The 11,523-nt window shown below is 37.6% G+C and overlaps 1 protein-coding gene and 1 pseudogene across 2 annotated transcripts in view; both read right to left on the minus strand.

Moving 5' to 3' along the window:
• Positions 1–1,840: 1,840 nt before the first annotated feature.
• Positions 1,841–6,682, minus strand: LOC149035000 (uncharacterized). The gene has a single exon (XM_089191128.1). It carries the CDS (start codon positions 6,185–6,187, stop codon positions 2,732–2,734), a length of 3,456 nt encoding a protein of 1,151 aa, XP_089047254.1. The 5' UTR covers positions 6,188–6,682; the 3' UTR covers positions 1,841–2,731.
• Positions 6,683–10,282: 3,600 nt separating this feature from the next.
• LOC149035001 (SWI/SNF-related matrix-associated actin-dependent regulator of chromatin subfamily A member 5-like) overlaps positions 10,283–11,523 on the minus strand; it is a 54,432-nt pseudogene continuing 53,191 nt past the window's right edge. The window contains exons 9-11 of the transcript XR_016182168.1: positions 11,426–11,494; positions 10,877–10,986; positions 10,283–10,417 (exon numbers count right to left, since the gene is read on the minus strand). The product of XR_016182168.1 is annotated as an SWI/SNF-related matrix-associated actin-dependent regulator of chromatin subfamily A member 5-like (transcript). The remainder of the gene's footprint in view (positions 10,418–10,876; positions 10,987–11,425; positions 11,495–11,523) is intronic.

Here is an 11,523-nt window from a genome sequence, read left to right on the forward strand (position 1 = left end):
ATTTTATTTTAATTGTCTTTATTTGTGGGAATTTAAGAAGCAAGTTTTACATTAGTTTTGAAAGACTAAATATTCATTTCACAATCAGGTAACCCACAACTTATACTCTCTTAGAAGTGTAGGAAATTTGCGAGGCACCTCCCATTTTAAATTTTTGTGTTGTGAAGTCCTCGCCACAAAGTAATGTGTATTTTTTATAAGGAAAAATCCAGTCTGAAATATATTTCTGATCAATTTTTCTTTCCAATTGTAGTTTATTTTATTGGAAAATACTGTTTGATAATTTCTAAATTGAGAAACATATTTGGCTTTTTTGAGTCTACAACATTTCAATTAATAGTATAGTTACAGCATCAAAAGCAGAGATGATGGACTTAACTAGAAAAGAAGGTTTTTGAAATAAGCTTTTATGAAGTGTTAAACAGGGCAACAAGATTTAAATTGAACTTCCTTGCAAGAATTGTGTGTTTTCACACCATTGTCTCTCCTTATGTTATTAGCTAGAAGTTGTTCAGACTGCATTCAATTATTTTTTTCCATCTCTAAGGTGATAGTATAAATTCTCTGTACTGTTCGCTACTCAGTTCTTGGAATTTTAGCTTTCAGAATTTGGTGTTAGATCAAGCAAATACCCATAGATGTTAACAATCATTTTTCTGATCACCTTTCTGCTTAACAATGCATTGTATTGTAAGTAGAAACAACTTATTGGACACCTCTGGGAGTGAAAGGGTTTTTTTGTGGGGCAGGGGGGAGGGGGGTTAACCTAAATATATAATTTCCAGTTTTTATGTTGACACAGTCATTCTGTTACTGTAACATGCATTGAAATGAGATTAAAAGATTAGTTTGATTAAAATGTTTGGCTGCACAGGAATTGCAATTACTTGGTTTTTTAGATCAGGATTGTACAGATTTTTTAATTCTTCCTTAAGTGTTGAAAAGAAATGATATAAAGACCTGAAAAGATTACAGGAAATTAAAAGAAAAAAAAAGGGGGGAAAGAAGTCTCTACTATAATCCTTAAGCCACAACAAGTGGTTAATTCCAGGTGGAAACCTTTGTGATCTTTCTCTTGATCTTTTTAACCTAAATAATTCATCTCTGTTTCCTTATTTGTTTTCTTTTGTTTAATTAGTAGTTTATTTTGGCCCTACGGTCTTCTGATTTCATAAATGTGGGATCAAAAAACATATAAATGCCATTTTGGCCAAATTTTAAATATGTGACTAAGAACTTTTTCCCATTTATGTCATGTCTATTACAGTTTACACTTCGTAAGATATTTCATCATTGGTTTTAGGTGTGGAATGGAAGTTTGTTTTTATAATTGGAAGGAGAAAATCAATATTATGGGATATGAGGAGGGTTTAAGAGGAATGCTGCATACCCCCCACTTACAATTTTTTTGACTATACCCTCATCCCCTGTTCATTGTTAGAGGATTAGAGCTTCTCTACTGGACTTGAGGCATTTTTCTCAGATAAATTTACTATATTTTTGTCTGATATTGAGAAGGCTACATTTCCCCTTCTCTCGTGGTTTTCACTTTGGTTTGATTATTTTTAAAACAAAATGTAGCCGTTCCTTAACAAAACTGCAATAAAAAAATACTCAATTTAGCAAGATGTTAAATATCTGAACAATTATTGTGAACAGGGTAAAGAGGCTGGATAGCTAACTGTGGAATGACAGTTACTTCATTTCATAAACCCTCTTCTAGAGAAGGCCTGAATCCCACTGATTGGGTGAAACCATGGTTTGGGTTACACTGTGTAAATAATAAATGGCCCTTTCAGTCTGACCATTGGGGCTCAACGCATCACAACGAGGAAATACCAGTTTACAACATTTATTCTACACTGATAAAAGTGGTGGTTCTGAATCTATTACAAGCACTGGTAACTTAAATTGCTAACTGTACGTTGAAGCCTGATGCCTTATCATCAAATTTTGCTGTGCAACTTATCGACATTTTCATTCTAAAATGCTAGTAACAGTTCCAAAATGGTACATTTGTTAAAAAAAAATACACTAATTTCTACAAAAAGATGCAGAAACACCAAAAGATTTCTAAAAATTAGTATGATAAAAAAATCTCGCACCACTAACCTACAATAAAAGCTTTTGATTAAGGCACGACGATTTGAATTACAATTGTTTTTTGCGGTACTACTCGAACCGGATCGTTGCGATCGAAAAAAAAAAGAAAAAAATCAGCCTAAAAAAAGAACTAGGTATTCTACCAAGCAATCTCTACTGTATTACTAGTAACTTCTACTCATCTGATCGCCTTACAATCTCCAAACATATCTAGACGAAAAACTGTTCCGTGTAACAGTCTCAGGTGATCAAAATGTAAAGAAAGATGGAGAGAAGTTAGGATCGAAACTAACCAATCATAAAATGACAAAGTTTCCTGAGAGGTCCGAGGTTTGTTTTTTTTCTCTGCAAGAAGCTTTGTGTTTTTTACTTCAATATTATTGGTTCGTTTATAAAAAAGTTTGACATCCTTTGTTCTCAATAAACATGTTCATTGGTTCATTTTTCTTCATTTCGATCCGGTTCAAATAATCTCACTGCTCTGAGCACTTTACAGATTAGTTTTACATTCATTTACGGGCTGAGTCAATGGGTTGAAATTATCACTGAGCTGGTTACCTCACTGCTATTTTGAATAGTAAGTGGTTCAAATAATTTCTTTTCAGTTTTTAATTAGAATTGCTGAGGCCTAAAGATATAGCTTACACTTAGACTGACTATTGCTTAGTAAATTACGTGCCTTTTGCTTACCTGCTTCTGTGATGTTTGTATTGAGTAAGAGGTCTAACGTGTGTAGCTGACAGTTGTTGTTGATGGCTTTAGCCAAGTGCTGTGCTCCAATGTCTGAGATGTTATTGAATGAGAGGTTTAACGTGTGTAGCTGACAGTTGTTGTTGATGGCTTTAGCCAAGTGCTGTGCTCCAATGTGTGAGATGTTATTTTCTGTGAGGTTTAACGTGTGTAGCTGACAGTTGTTGTTGTTGATGGCGTCTGCCAAGTGCTGTGCTCCAATGTCTGAGATGTCATTTACTGAGAGGTTTAACGTGTGTAGCTGACAGTTGTTGTTGTTGATGGCTTTAGCCAAGTGCTGTGCTCCAATGTGTGAGATGTTATTTTCTGAGAGGTTTAACGTGTGTAGCTGACAGTTGTTGTTGTTGATGGCTTCAGCCAAGTGCTGTGCTCCAATGTCTGAGATGTCATTGTGTGAGAGGTTTAACGTGTGTAGCTGACAGTTGTTGTTGTTGATGGCTTCAGCCAAGTGCTGTGCTCCAATGTTTGAGATGTTATTTCTTGTGAGGTCTAACGTGTGTAGCTGACAGTTGTTGTTGTTGTTGATGGCTTCAGCCAAGTACTGTGCTCCAATGTGTGAGATGTCATTTGCTGAGAGGTTTAACCTGTGTAGCTGACAGTTGTTGTTGTTGATGGCTTTAGCCAAGTGCTGTGCTCCAATGTGTGAGATGTTATTGTATGTGAGGTTTAACGTGTGTAGCTGACAGTTGTTGTCGTTGATGGCCTCAGCTAAATACTTTGCTCCTTCATCTAACAACTGATTATTTGTGAGGTTTAACCAGCTCAGTTGAGATTCACTGCATTTTAACAATTTACAAATTTCGAAACAACCTAATGGACCAATGTTATTGCCCCTCAAATCTAAATGTGAAATTTGTTGAACGTTAATAACATTTACTAACGAAGAGCAATCAACAGCTGTGAGGTGACAAAGAATAAAATTTACACAATTAAAGTTCATTTGTTGAAGTTCTCTCTGTGCTTCTAAGTTCATTCTGCTATTTTCGTTTAAAGATTTAATTAATGTTACTGCTAATTCTCGTTCGTCTTCAGTCGGCCAGCAGGTTACTTTCCTTTTCTCTTCATTCTCTGTCCATTGTTCGTTGTAGTATGCGCTTTCTATTTCTTCAGTTTTCACAGGAAGAAGGTCCGTGATAATTTCAATTGGTAGGTGAACTTTATCCTCCATAAGTCCTGCCAGAAACTGAAAAACCAGCTGCCATTTGCCGTTCTTAATGTTCTCGTAAACAAAGTTTCTTAATTTTGTTTCATTCAAGTCGCTCGCCAAGTGCATCGCAGCGAAAAACTCTTGCATTGTTAGGTGAATGAAACAGAATTGCTCCTCGTATTCTAACGCGGCACGACGATCGGGTAAGCGGTGAAAAAGAGCGCTGTCTTGCATTCCTTGTACTTCCTTTCCTCCGAGGATCAGTTTTCCTTCTTGGATTCCTTCAAACGCCACTCTTCCTAGTTTCTTGAATTTCTCCTTCACCGCCAAAGGCAAATTATCTGACAGATAGTTTTTGCGGGTGAAATGTTGATCGCGGAATTCTTTCGTGTGTTTGAAATAAAACACTTTGACCGCAATCTTGTATATCGTGGTTAATTTGGAAGGCAGGGTAACACTGCCGGAACTTTCGAACTGCATTATTTCTGACAGACTTGAGCACATGATGAAGCTGTTCACAGGGATATAACAGAGCGAAAGTAAGTTCATGTTGCTGCTGATGTGTCGCCATAGCGTTTCGCCTGCTTCCTTGTCATCTCCAGCGAATTTATCGATATACTCTTTAATTTGCTCGGTTGAGAAGCCAAGGATTTCAAAGCTTTTGTCGAACTTCAGATGTGCGATGCCTGATAAAGCCGTAGGTCTCATAGTCGTTACAATTAAAGCATCTTTAAGAAGTTTCCCGGTCACAAGCAATTGATAAAGAATTTGAAGCGGCTTTTTATCTTCAATGCTTCTGGGATAAGTGGACGCCGCGGTTATGTTTTCGTTATGTTTGAATTCGTCGAATCCGTCAAAAAGCATGAGAACACCTTCAGGGTTCTTTTGAAGGCGATTCCAGACCTTGTCATCCATGTGACGTGTAGGGTAATACTCGGACTGAATCAACAGATCCTTGAGGCTAAGGTTTTTGGCCGAGTCGAATCTTCTGAATTTTACGAAGAAAGCAGCATTAAAATGGACTTGGGCACCTGATGTCGCTTTGAAAACTTTATTCAATGCCCAGTCTCTGAGAAGTTTGATACAACATAGTGTCTTTCCGATTCCGGGTCGACCGACGATTAAAACTTTCTTACTTTCAACATCCAGAAGGTCTTGCATGCTTTTCGGTTGTGAGTTTTCGTCGCGCGACCTTGGATAAACTTTGAGTTGCTCCTCTCGGTTTTCAGTAAAGTCATGCGTTTCTCTGTTTTGAATTACCACCAGGTTGGTGTAAATCTGATCGAGAGTCAAATTTTTAGCTGTTGAGTGGTCGCCTGGATTACCTACAAAAGGTGATTGGAGTTCTAAAAGTCCTTCGGTCTCTTGAACAATTATTTCCTTTGTGCGTTCGATGAATTCTTGAAACTTTTGTTCTTCAGTGTCTCTTTCAGTTAGTGGCATAGTTTCGTTCGTGCCATCCAGGTGTTGGTTGAGACTTAGATGGGTTTTTAGAAACTTTGAGTCTTCCATGAAACTCCTCTCAATACATGCCCGTGAAAAAAGGTAGACGGTTTCAACCAGAGTCCCAGCAACAATAATTCCATTCACCGCAAGGACAGCGTACATCCAGAAGGTTTTCTTTACAGCTCGTTGATTGTGACAGTCGTGTAAAGTAGAGTTTTGGGCGTTGTCAGATGAATTGCTTGGCTGAGTGGTTCCATCGTTTAAATAACAGTTAAACTGAGAGGAAAAATTTAAAGGGTAAAGAAACTGAGTTTGTAGGACGATGAAAATAACTCCTAAAACAATTCTTATCGATAGTTGAGAGCAGTAAGCGATAAAAAGCTTGTTTCCAGTTGATGACGCAGTATCTTGGTTGAGCAGATGATCGACTTTGGGTCTTACTATTTGGGAGTAAATAGCACATACAAATGCGATAAGGAGTAAATTGAGGATAACGAAGCCATAGACTGGAAAACCGAATTTGTTGTACTGCTTCATATATTTCTCGTAACATTTTCCACGGACGGTGTCGACGGTTTCACTCTTCGCTCCGTCACAGCGGAAATCCAGCCTAGGCTCGTTGCTTTCCATGTCGAGGAATACGGCGAAGAAGATAACACTGATCAGGATCCAAAAACACACTGCCACATAATGAACTCTGTGGAAAGTTTTTGGCTCCAAATATTCTAAAATCTTTTCCATTAATACGGTTGGTATCTTTACTCACTTCCCCAGAACGCTGATCAGTTCTAGAGCTTGAATAAACAGCTAACGCGGCCTTGGTCTATTTGTAGCGCATGATAGTACTTTGATTTGATTGGCTTTTTTGGAAACTTTCAACTGTCAAAACGACAATGGACTCTTTATGCATGTTATTGTTCTACATAAGAAACGCTTGTCAGAAGGTGAGACGGTTATAGATATCTGCATATGTGCCAATATACGGGACCTCGCTTTCTCCCACCCCTTCCCCGTGCTCATTTTCAGTCGCTTTGTCTTCTCCTTTTTTATTAAAGTCGCTGCTGAGGCCCTGAAGAAAAACTCATTGTGCCGATGTAGCTTATTTTGAAGGTTGAAGACTAAATACCGAGTTGCTAGGTGTGGATATTTCATCTGCGTGGTAATTGTTTGGGGAGGAAATTGTAACCCTTGGCTGATTCAAGTCACGATTGGTTGAGGTTTTGCATCTTATTAATTTTGAGGAAGCAAAACTAATGCAAATGAAATAATTCTCGACTACGTTGTGAAAATACTGTCCTACTGTTGCTCAACTTAACACGAAGAGGTCATACATCCAAAAAATATTTACGAAGAGGTCACACAAACATCTTCCTAAGATCTACCCTCACCCTGAAAACCAAGTGATCCTTCCAAAATCCTCCACCCACACCACCCCCCCCCCTTCATGTTCGAATGAGGAATCAATTCTATTTTTACGGTTTGCCAATCAGTAATGTAACAACCTTCTTGAATTTTGTTTTACCCCATAAAAGTTTGAGGATTACCTGAAATATGAGTCAATTCTATACAACTGAAGCAGTTATTTCCTTCTGTGGTCAAATTTTTTACCCAACCAATGAAAATGTTATAGTTTCTTTTTGAGTGTTGTCCTTGTTAGTTTGAGCTCACTTTGTTTAAGGTATTTTTGTAAAATGTGTCATTTAAGTTTTTCATAGCTTGCGTTCAATCCTTTTCTAACCACAACACTTTGTTTCTTTTTGCCTTTGGGTTTTCTGATGTTAATGCCTCAGTCCATCTCGCTCTTTATACCAGGATGCCTACTGTCGCTGCAACACACTTGAGCGGTCTTTACGTGTCGGAATAAATACAGGTAAACTGCCTGAAGTAAGTAAGTGATACTAGAATGCTGACAATTTTCAGTTTCAACAAATGCATTTAATTACTTTTTTTGACTAAACATGCTACCAGTAAAATAAGATTAATAACTATAGACCAATAAACAATTGAATAATTGGCAAAGAGTGAATTTAACATTTAAAAAATTCTTAACATCGATCAGCCAATGTGACAAACATCCCACCCTTCTATCTCGTGACAGTTTGATGGTTTTGCGGCCACTTGACTGATCTCCTTCACAGCCGTTTTGCTTCAGTGACATCCCCCCATTCCCTTCCTCAAGAAAAAATCAGCTGCAAGTAAGACTACTTGATTGGGTGGTTGAAAGTAACACCAAAACTTTAACCTTTGCAGCTCATTGTGGTTGAGTTTGATAAAGCCCTAATTACAATGTGGCAAGGAAATGAAAGCTGGGCTACAATTTGGACTTTCTCTGCATGAAAGCCATAATGTCCTGCATACACTCTTCTGAAAGCCAGCATTCTTCAAGTAAAGCACACTCCTTTTTGTTGGCACCATGTAACAAATCATGGAATGAATCACGTATTAACTGCTTGGACAACAAGAAAGACTGTTAAGTGAACAAAATAAAAAAAACGGAACACTTATTGAATGATAGTATAAAACATTTATTGGTCGTCTAAAATAACACTTCACTCAAAACCCCTATTGTCTACAGTTAAATGTAAATGATCATGATAAAAATTAGAATTGATAAATAAAATATGGGAAACCCCTCTCCTGTATTCATCACTACGATTATATGTTGCAATAAAACTTGAGTAAGGCAGGATACCTTTTATTCTTTTCAGGCTGAAAGGAATATATGAAAGAAAACAGAAGTTTTACTCTCAGGCTTCTTTCAGCAATTTATTGAGAGAAGCCATATGGCTAGGAATATCCCTAAGACATTACAAATAGACCCCTTCCCCAAATCCCCCTCCTTTGACAAGCCTGTCTCCAAACACTACAGTGACTCCATTGTGGAGATGCCCTGCTGTAAAACTCTACCATTCAATTTTCTACCGGGAGGGGGGGGGGGGTAGCTTGGCCATTACTTGTATTCTGTTCTGAACTTCTTCTGTGAACTTGTCATGGGAGAAATCATCTGTAACCAATCCACAGTCTCTTGCTTCAACTGCTGTCAGTTTGCATCCAGAAAGCAACATTTCATTGGACTAAAGAAGAAGAAGAATTCACAGATCAAGCCAAACAGGCCCATGATTGTTATTGATATTCCCTCAGCAGGTCCATTGACTGCAGCAATCTGAGGCTTAGGGAAGTCCATAAATTGTTGTACAAAGTTCCTGTCATAATGGTAACAACATAAAGTTATACTTGATTTGCATGTACAAGTAAGACTAGTGTGTTGTAAGATAAGTAAATATGTATTGCATAAATGGAAGACAATGAACTCCTAATTTCAAAAGGTTATTGCAGAAAAAGATTTCCAAAGTGGAAGGTAAGGCCCCTGTTCTAATAAAACAATCAGTGGATCACAAAGAAATGAATTTTAGTCTCCACCCCATAAATTTTTTTTTCAGTTTCATTTACGTCAGCTGTTCTGACTTAATGGTTTGAGGTAGTCAATGATGAGTTTGAGGGAGACTTAAATATCTTCTATCTATTTTTTAACATCAACTGCTCCTTGACTAAAAGGCTTCATAACAGCAGTTTTCTGGACATCCATTACATAATATTAATTCATTGATTACTTGTAATGTATTGGGACAGCTTGGACTCTTTCGGAGTTCAACAGACTTTTGATCAGTGGGCATTAAGTGACTGTCCATCATGGCAAGCACATGGTGGAAAGTCGCTTAATATGGGTGAGCTACTTCCACAAGACACTACATGTATGTGAGATAAAGATGCATGATACCATACTGACGAATGAGTACTAAATTAAAATTCACATATACTGCTACACACCATAGCCTGCAGGTCCACTTGAGGGTTCCAATCACTGTCATACAAAATCACAAAATATCTGCCATGGCCAAATTGATCCCCAAACCACCTGCCCTGGTGCTCAACATGAAAATAAACTTTTTAATTCCAGGTATGTTATATATGCATTGATTGCTGATTGCCTCTCCTCATGCGGTGTCTGTCCATCCAGACTGCAGTACTCAAATCCTTTCCATAGACAGTAGACAGTCTGTTGTCTACAAGATGTTGATCTGTTGTGTATGGGGGACCTTTTGGAAAATCAATCCATCAATCAGTCAACTAATTCACCCCTAACACTGTTACATCAGTATCCAAGTTCTCCATATCAATCTCTTTACATTTCCTGCAGTACTTATAAGGAGAATTTGTTTACTTTATTCTTATTAGCTTATTGTTTGATTCAGAAGTGATACTGATGAGAGAAACTAGATACCTATCACTTTTAGGGGCTAAAGAGTTGATCAATCTATCAATCACTTAGTCTGTTTATATAGTCAGTCAGTCTGTCGATCAATTTGTCAGTCAGCTTGACAACCAATCCGTCCATTGGCAGTCAATTGGACAGTTGGTCCATCAGTCAACCAGTTATTCAGTAGGTTTGATCTGTCAGCACAGAAATCAGTTAGTCTGCCATTCAGTCAGTCAGCCTGTGCTTGATACGACTGATAGTTACTCAGTCAGTACTTAAGTCAGTCAGTCAACTACCATTTATCATCATTAAAAGAGTCAGTTGTTAAGTCAGTCTGTAAGTCAGTTAGTAAATCTCCCAGCAAGCCAGCCACTTGTCATCAGTCAACTAGTCAGCTGGGCTTCAAGTCAGTCACTCAATCTTTTAGATTACTAGCTGGCATCAGAAAGCCTCTCAAAGTCTGCAAGTCAGTATATAAATGGTTCCTGCCCTTGCACCTCTGTCAACTTCCCAATCTTATCACATCAGTCAACACAGAGACCATAAGCACTTTGAATCTCACTCTTCTACATACCAGGTTCTGCTCCATCAAACAAGTAAGGGTGGTTTGTACACTTTCATAACTGCATCAGCGTCGCATCCATAGTCGCATCTTGTCTGATTTCCCAGTTCCATTTACCACATCAATATTCTTCATCAAGATCTTCATGTACCTAAATAAGCAATAGTAATATCAGTGATTATTGCTATACTCTTATAAATAATGCTCATCAAGGGCTTTCATCCTAATTAATTTCATGACTACAATTTGGTTGAGTTAGGTAGGCAGTTTTTAATGTTGCCATCTTGCAATTTGCAGTTTTTAAGCAGATTTCAGATTTGGTGTACTATTGGCTGATTTCCATTAAAAAGAGACCTGCAATTAATTCCTTGACCCTAAGAGTGACCAGCAACTAATTTCTCCTTACAATATCACCCCTAATTCAAGAAAATAATCATCAACTAAAGAAGTTTTTGACTGTTAAACAAATTCTCCCTGTCAGCCCCTCAGGGAATGTATAGAGAACAGTATGGAGAATATGCATACTGATGTTAGGATGTACATGTAAAAGGGCAATTAAATCTACAATTTTATTGGGAATTATTTCAAGGAACAGTGAAGGAAGCAGTACCAACATCTTTGCATCTTTGTGAGTCCTACATAGACCTTTGTCTCCTTCTTTGGGAGAAGTCATGTTTCAATATCAGCCTTGACACGACGCAATAGGAATGGTCTTAGAACCTATGATGAAAACAAAATTATTCACTACGAGTGTTTTGACATGTTGGGGAAAAAAGATAACTGGACATTTTTAAACAACAATTTTATCATATCACGCCCTGTTTAATGGAAAAGTATGCTGAAAAAACCTAACAAAAGCTAAAGTCTGTTAGCATTTTTGTTTGAAACTTAAAACCTTGTACTTCACAAATGAGCAGCCAACTTGCAAACAAAATGAAAATTTTGCACATCACAGGTAAGCAGCTATGTTTGAAAACAATAGGGAAATAAGGGCATCCAAGGTCAATTTTTTTCACACATTTGAGGACAATTTTCATACATATGTTATTTGGGAACCATGTATGGTATACATGTATGGTTCCTGGATAATACTTAAAACAATATGAAATGAGGTTTACAACACCAAAGTTGTCTCCTTAGCATATCATGCAGTAATTACTGAATGAAGACGTTCCGCAAGTTGTTTTTCTCCCACAAGGGAATTTGTGTTTAACCAAGCATTAAAATCCTAGGAAAGAGCCCAAAACAAATTAAATG

This window comes from Pocillopora damicornis, chromosome 13 (genome assembly GCF_964200805.1).
Source record: "Pocillopora damicornis chromosome 13, jaPocDami1.2, whole genome shotgun sequence".
Taxonomy (NCBI): domain Eukaryota; kingdom Metazoa; phylum Cnidaria; class Anthozoa; order Scleractinia; family Pocilloporidae; genus Pocillopora; species Pocillopora damicornis.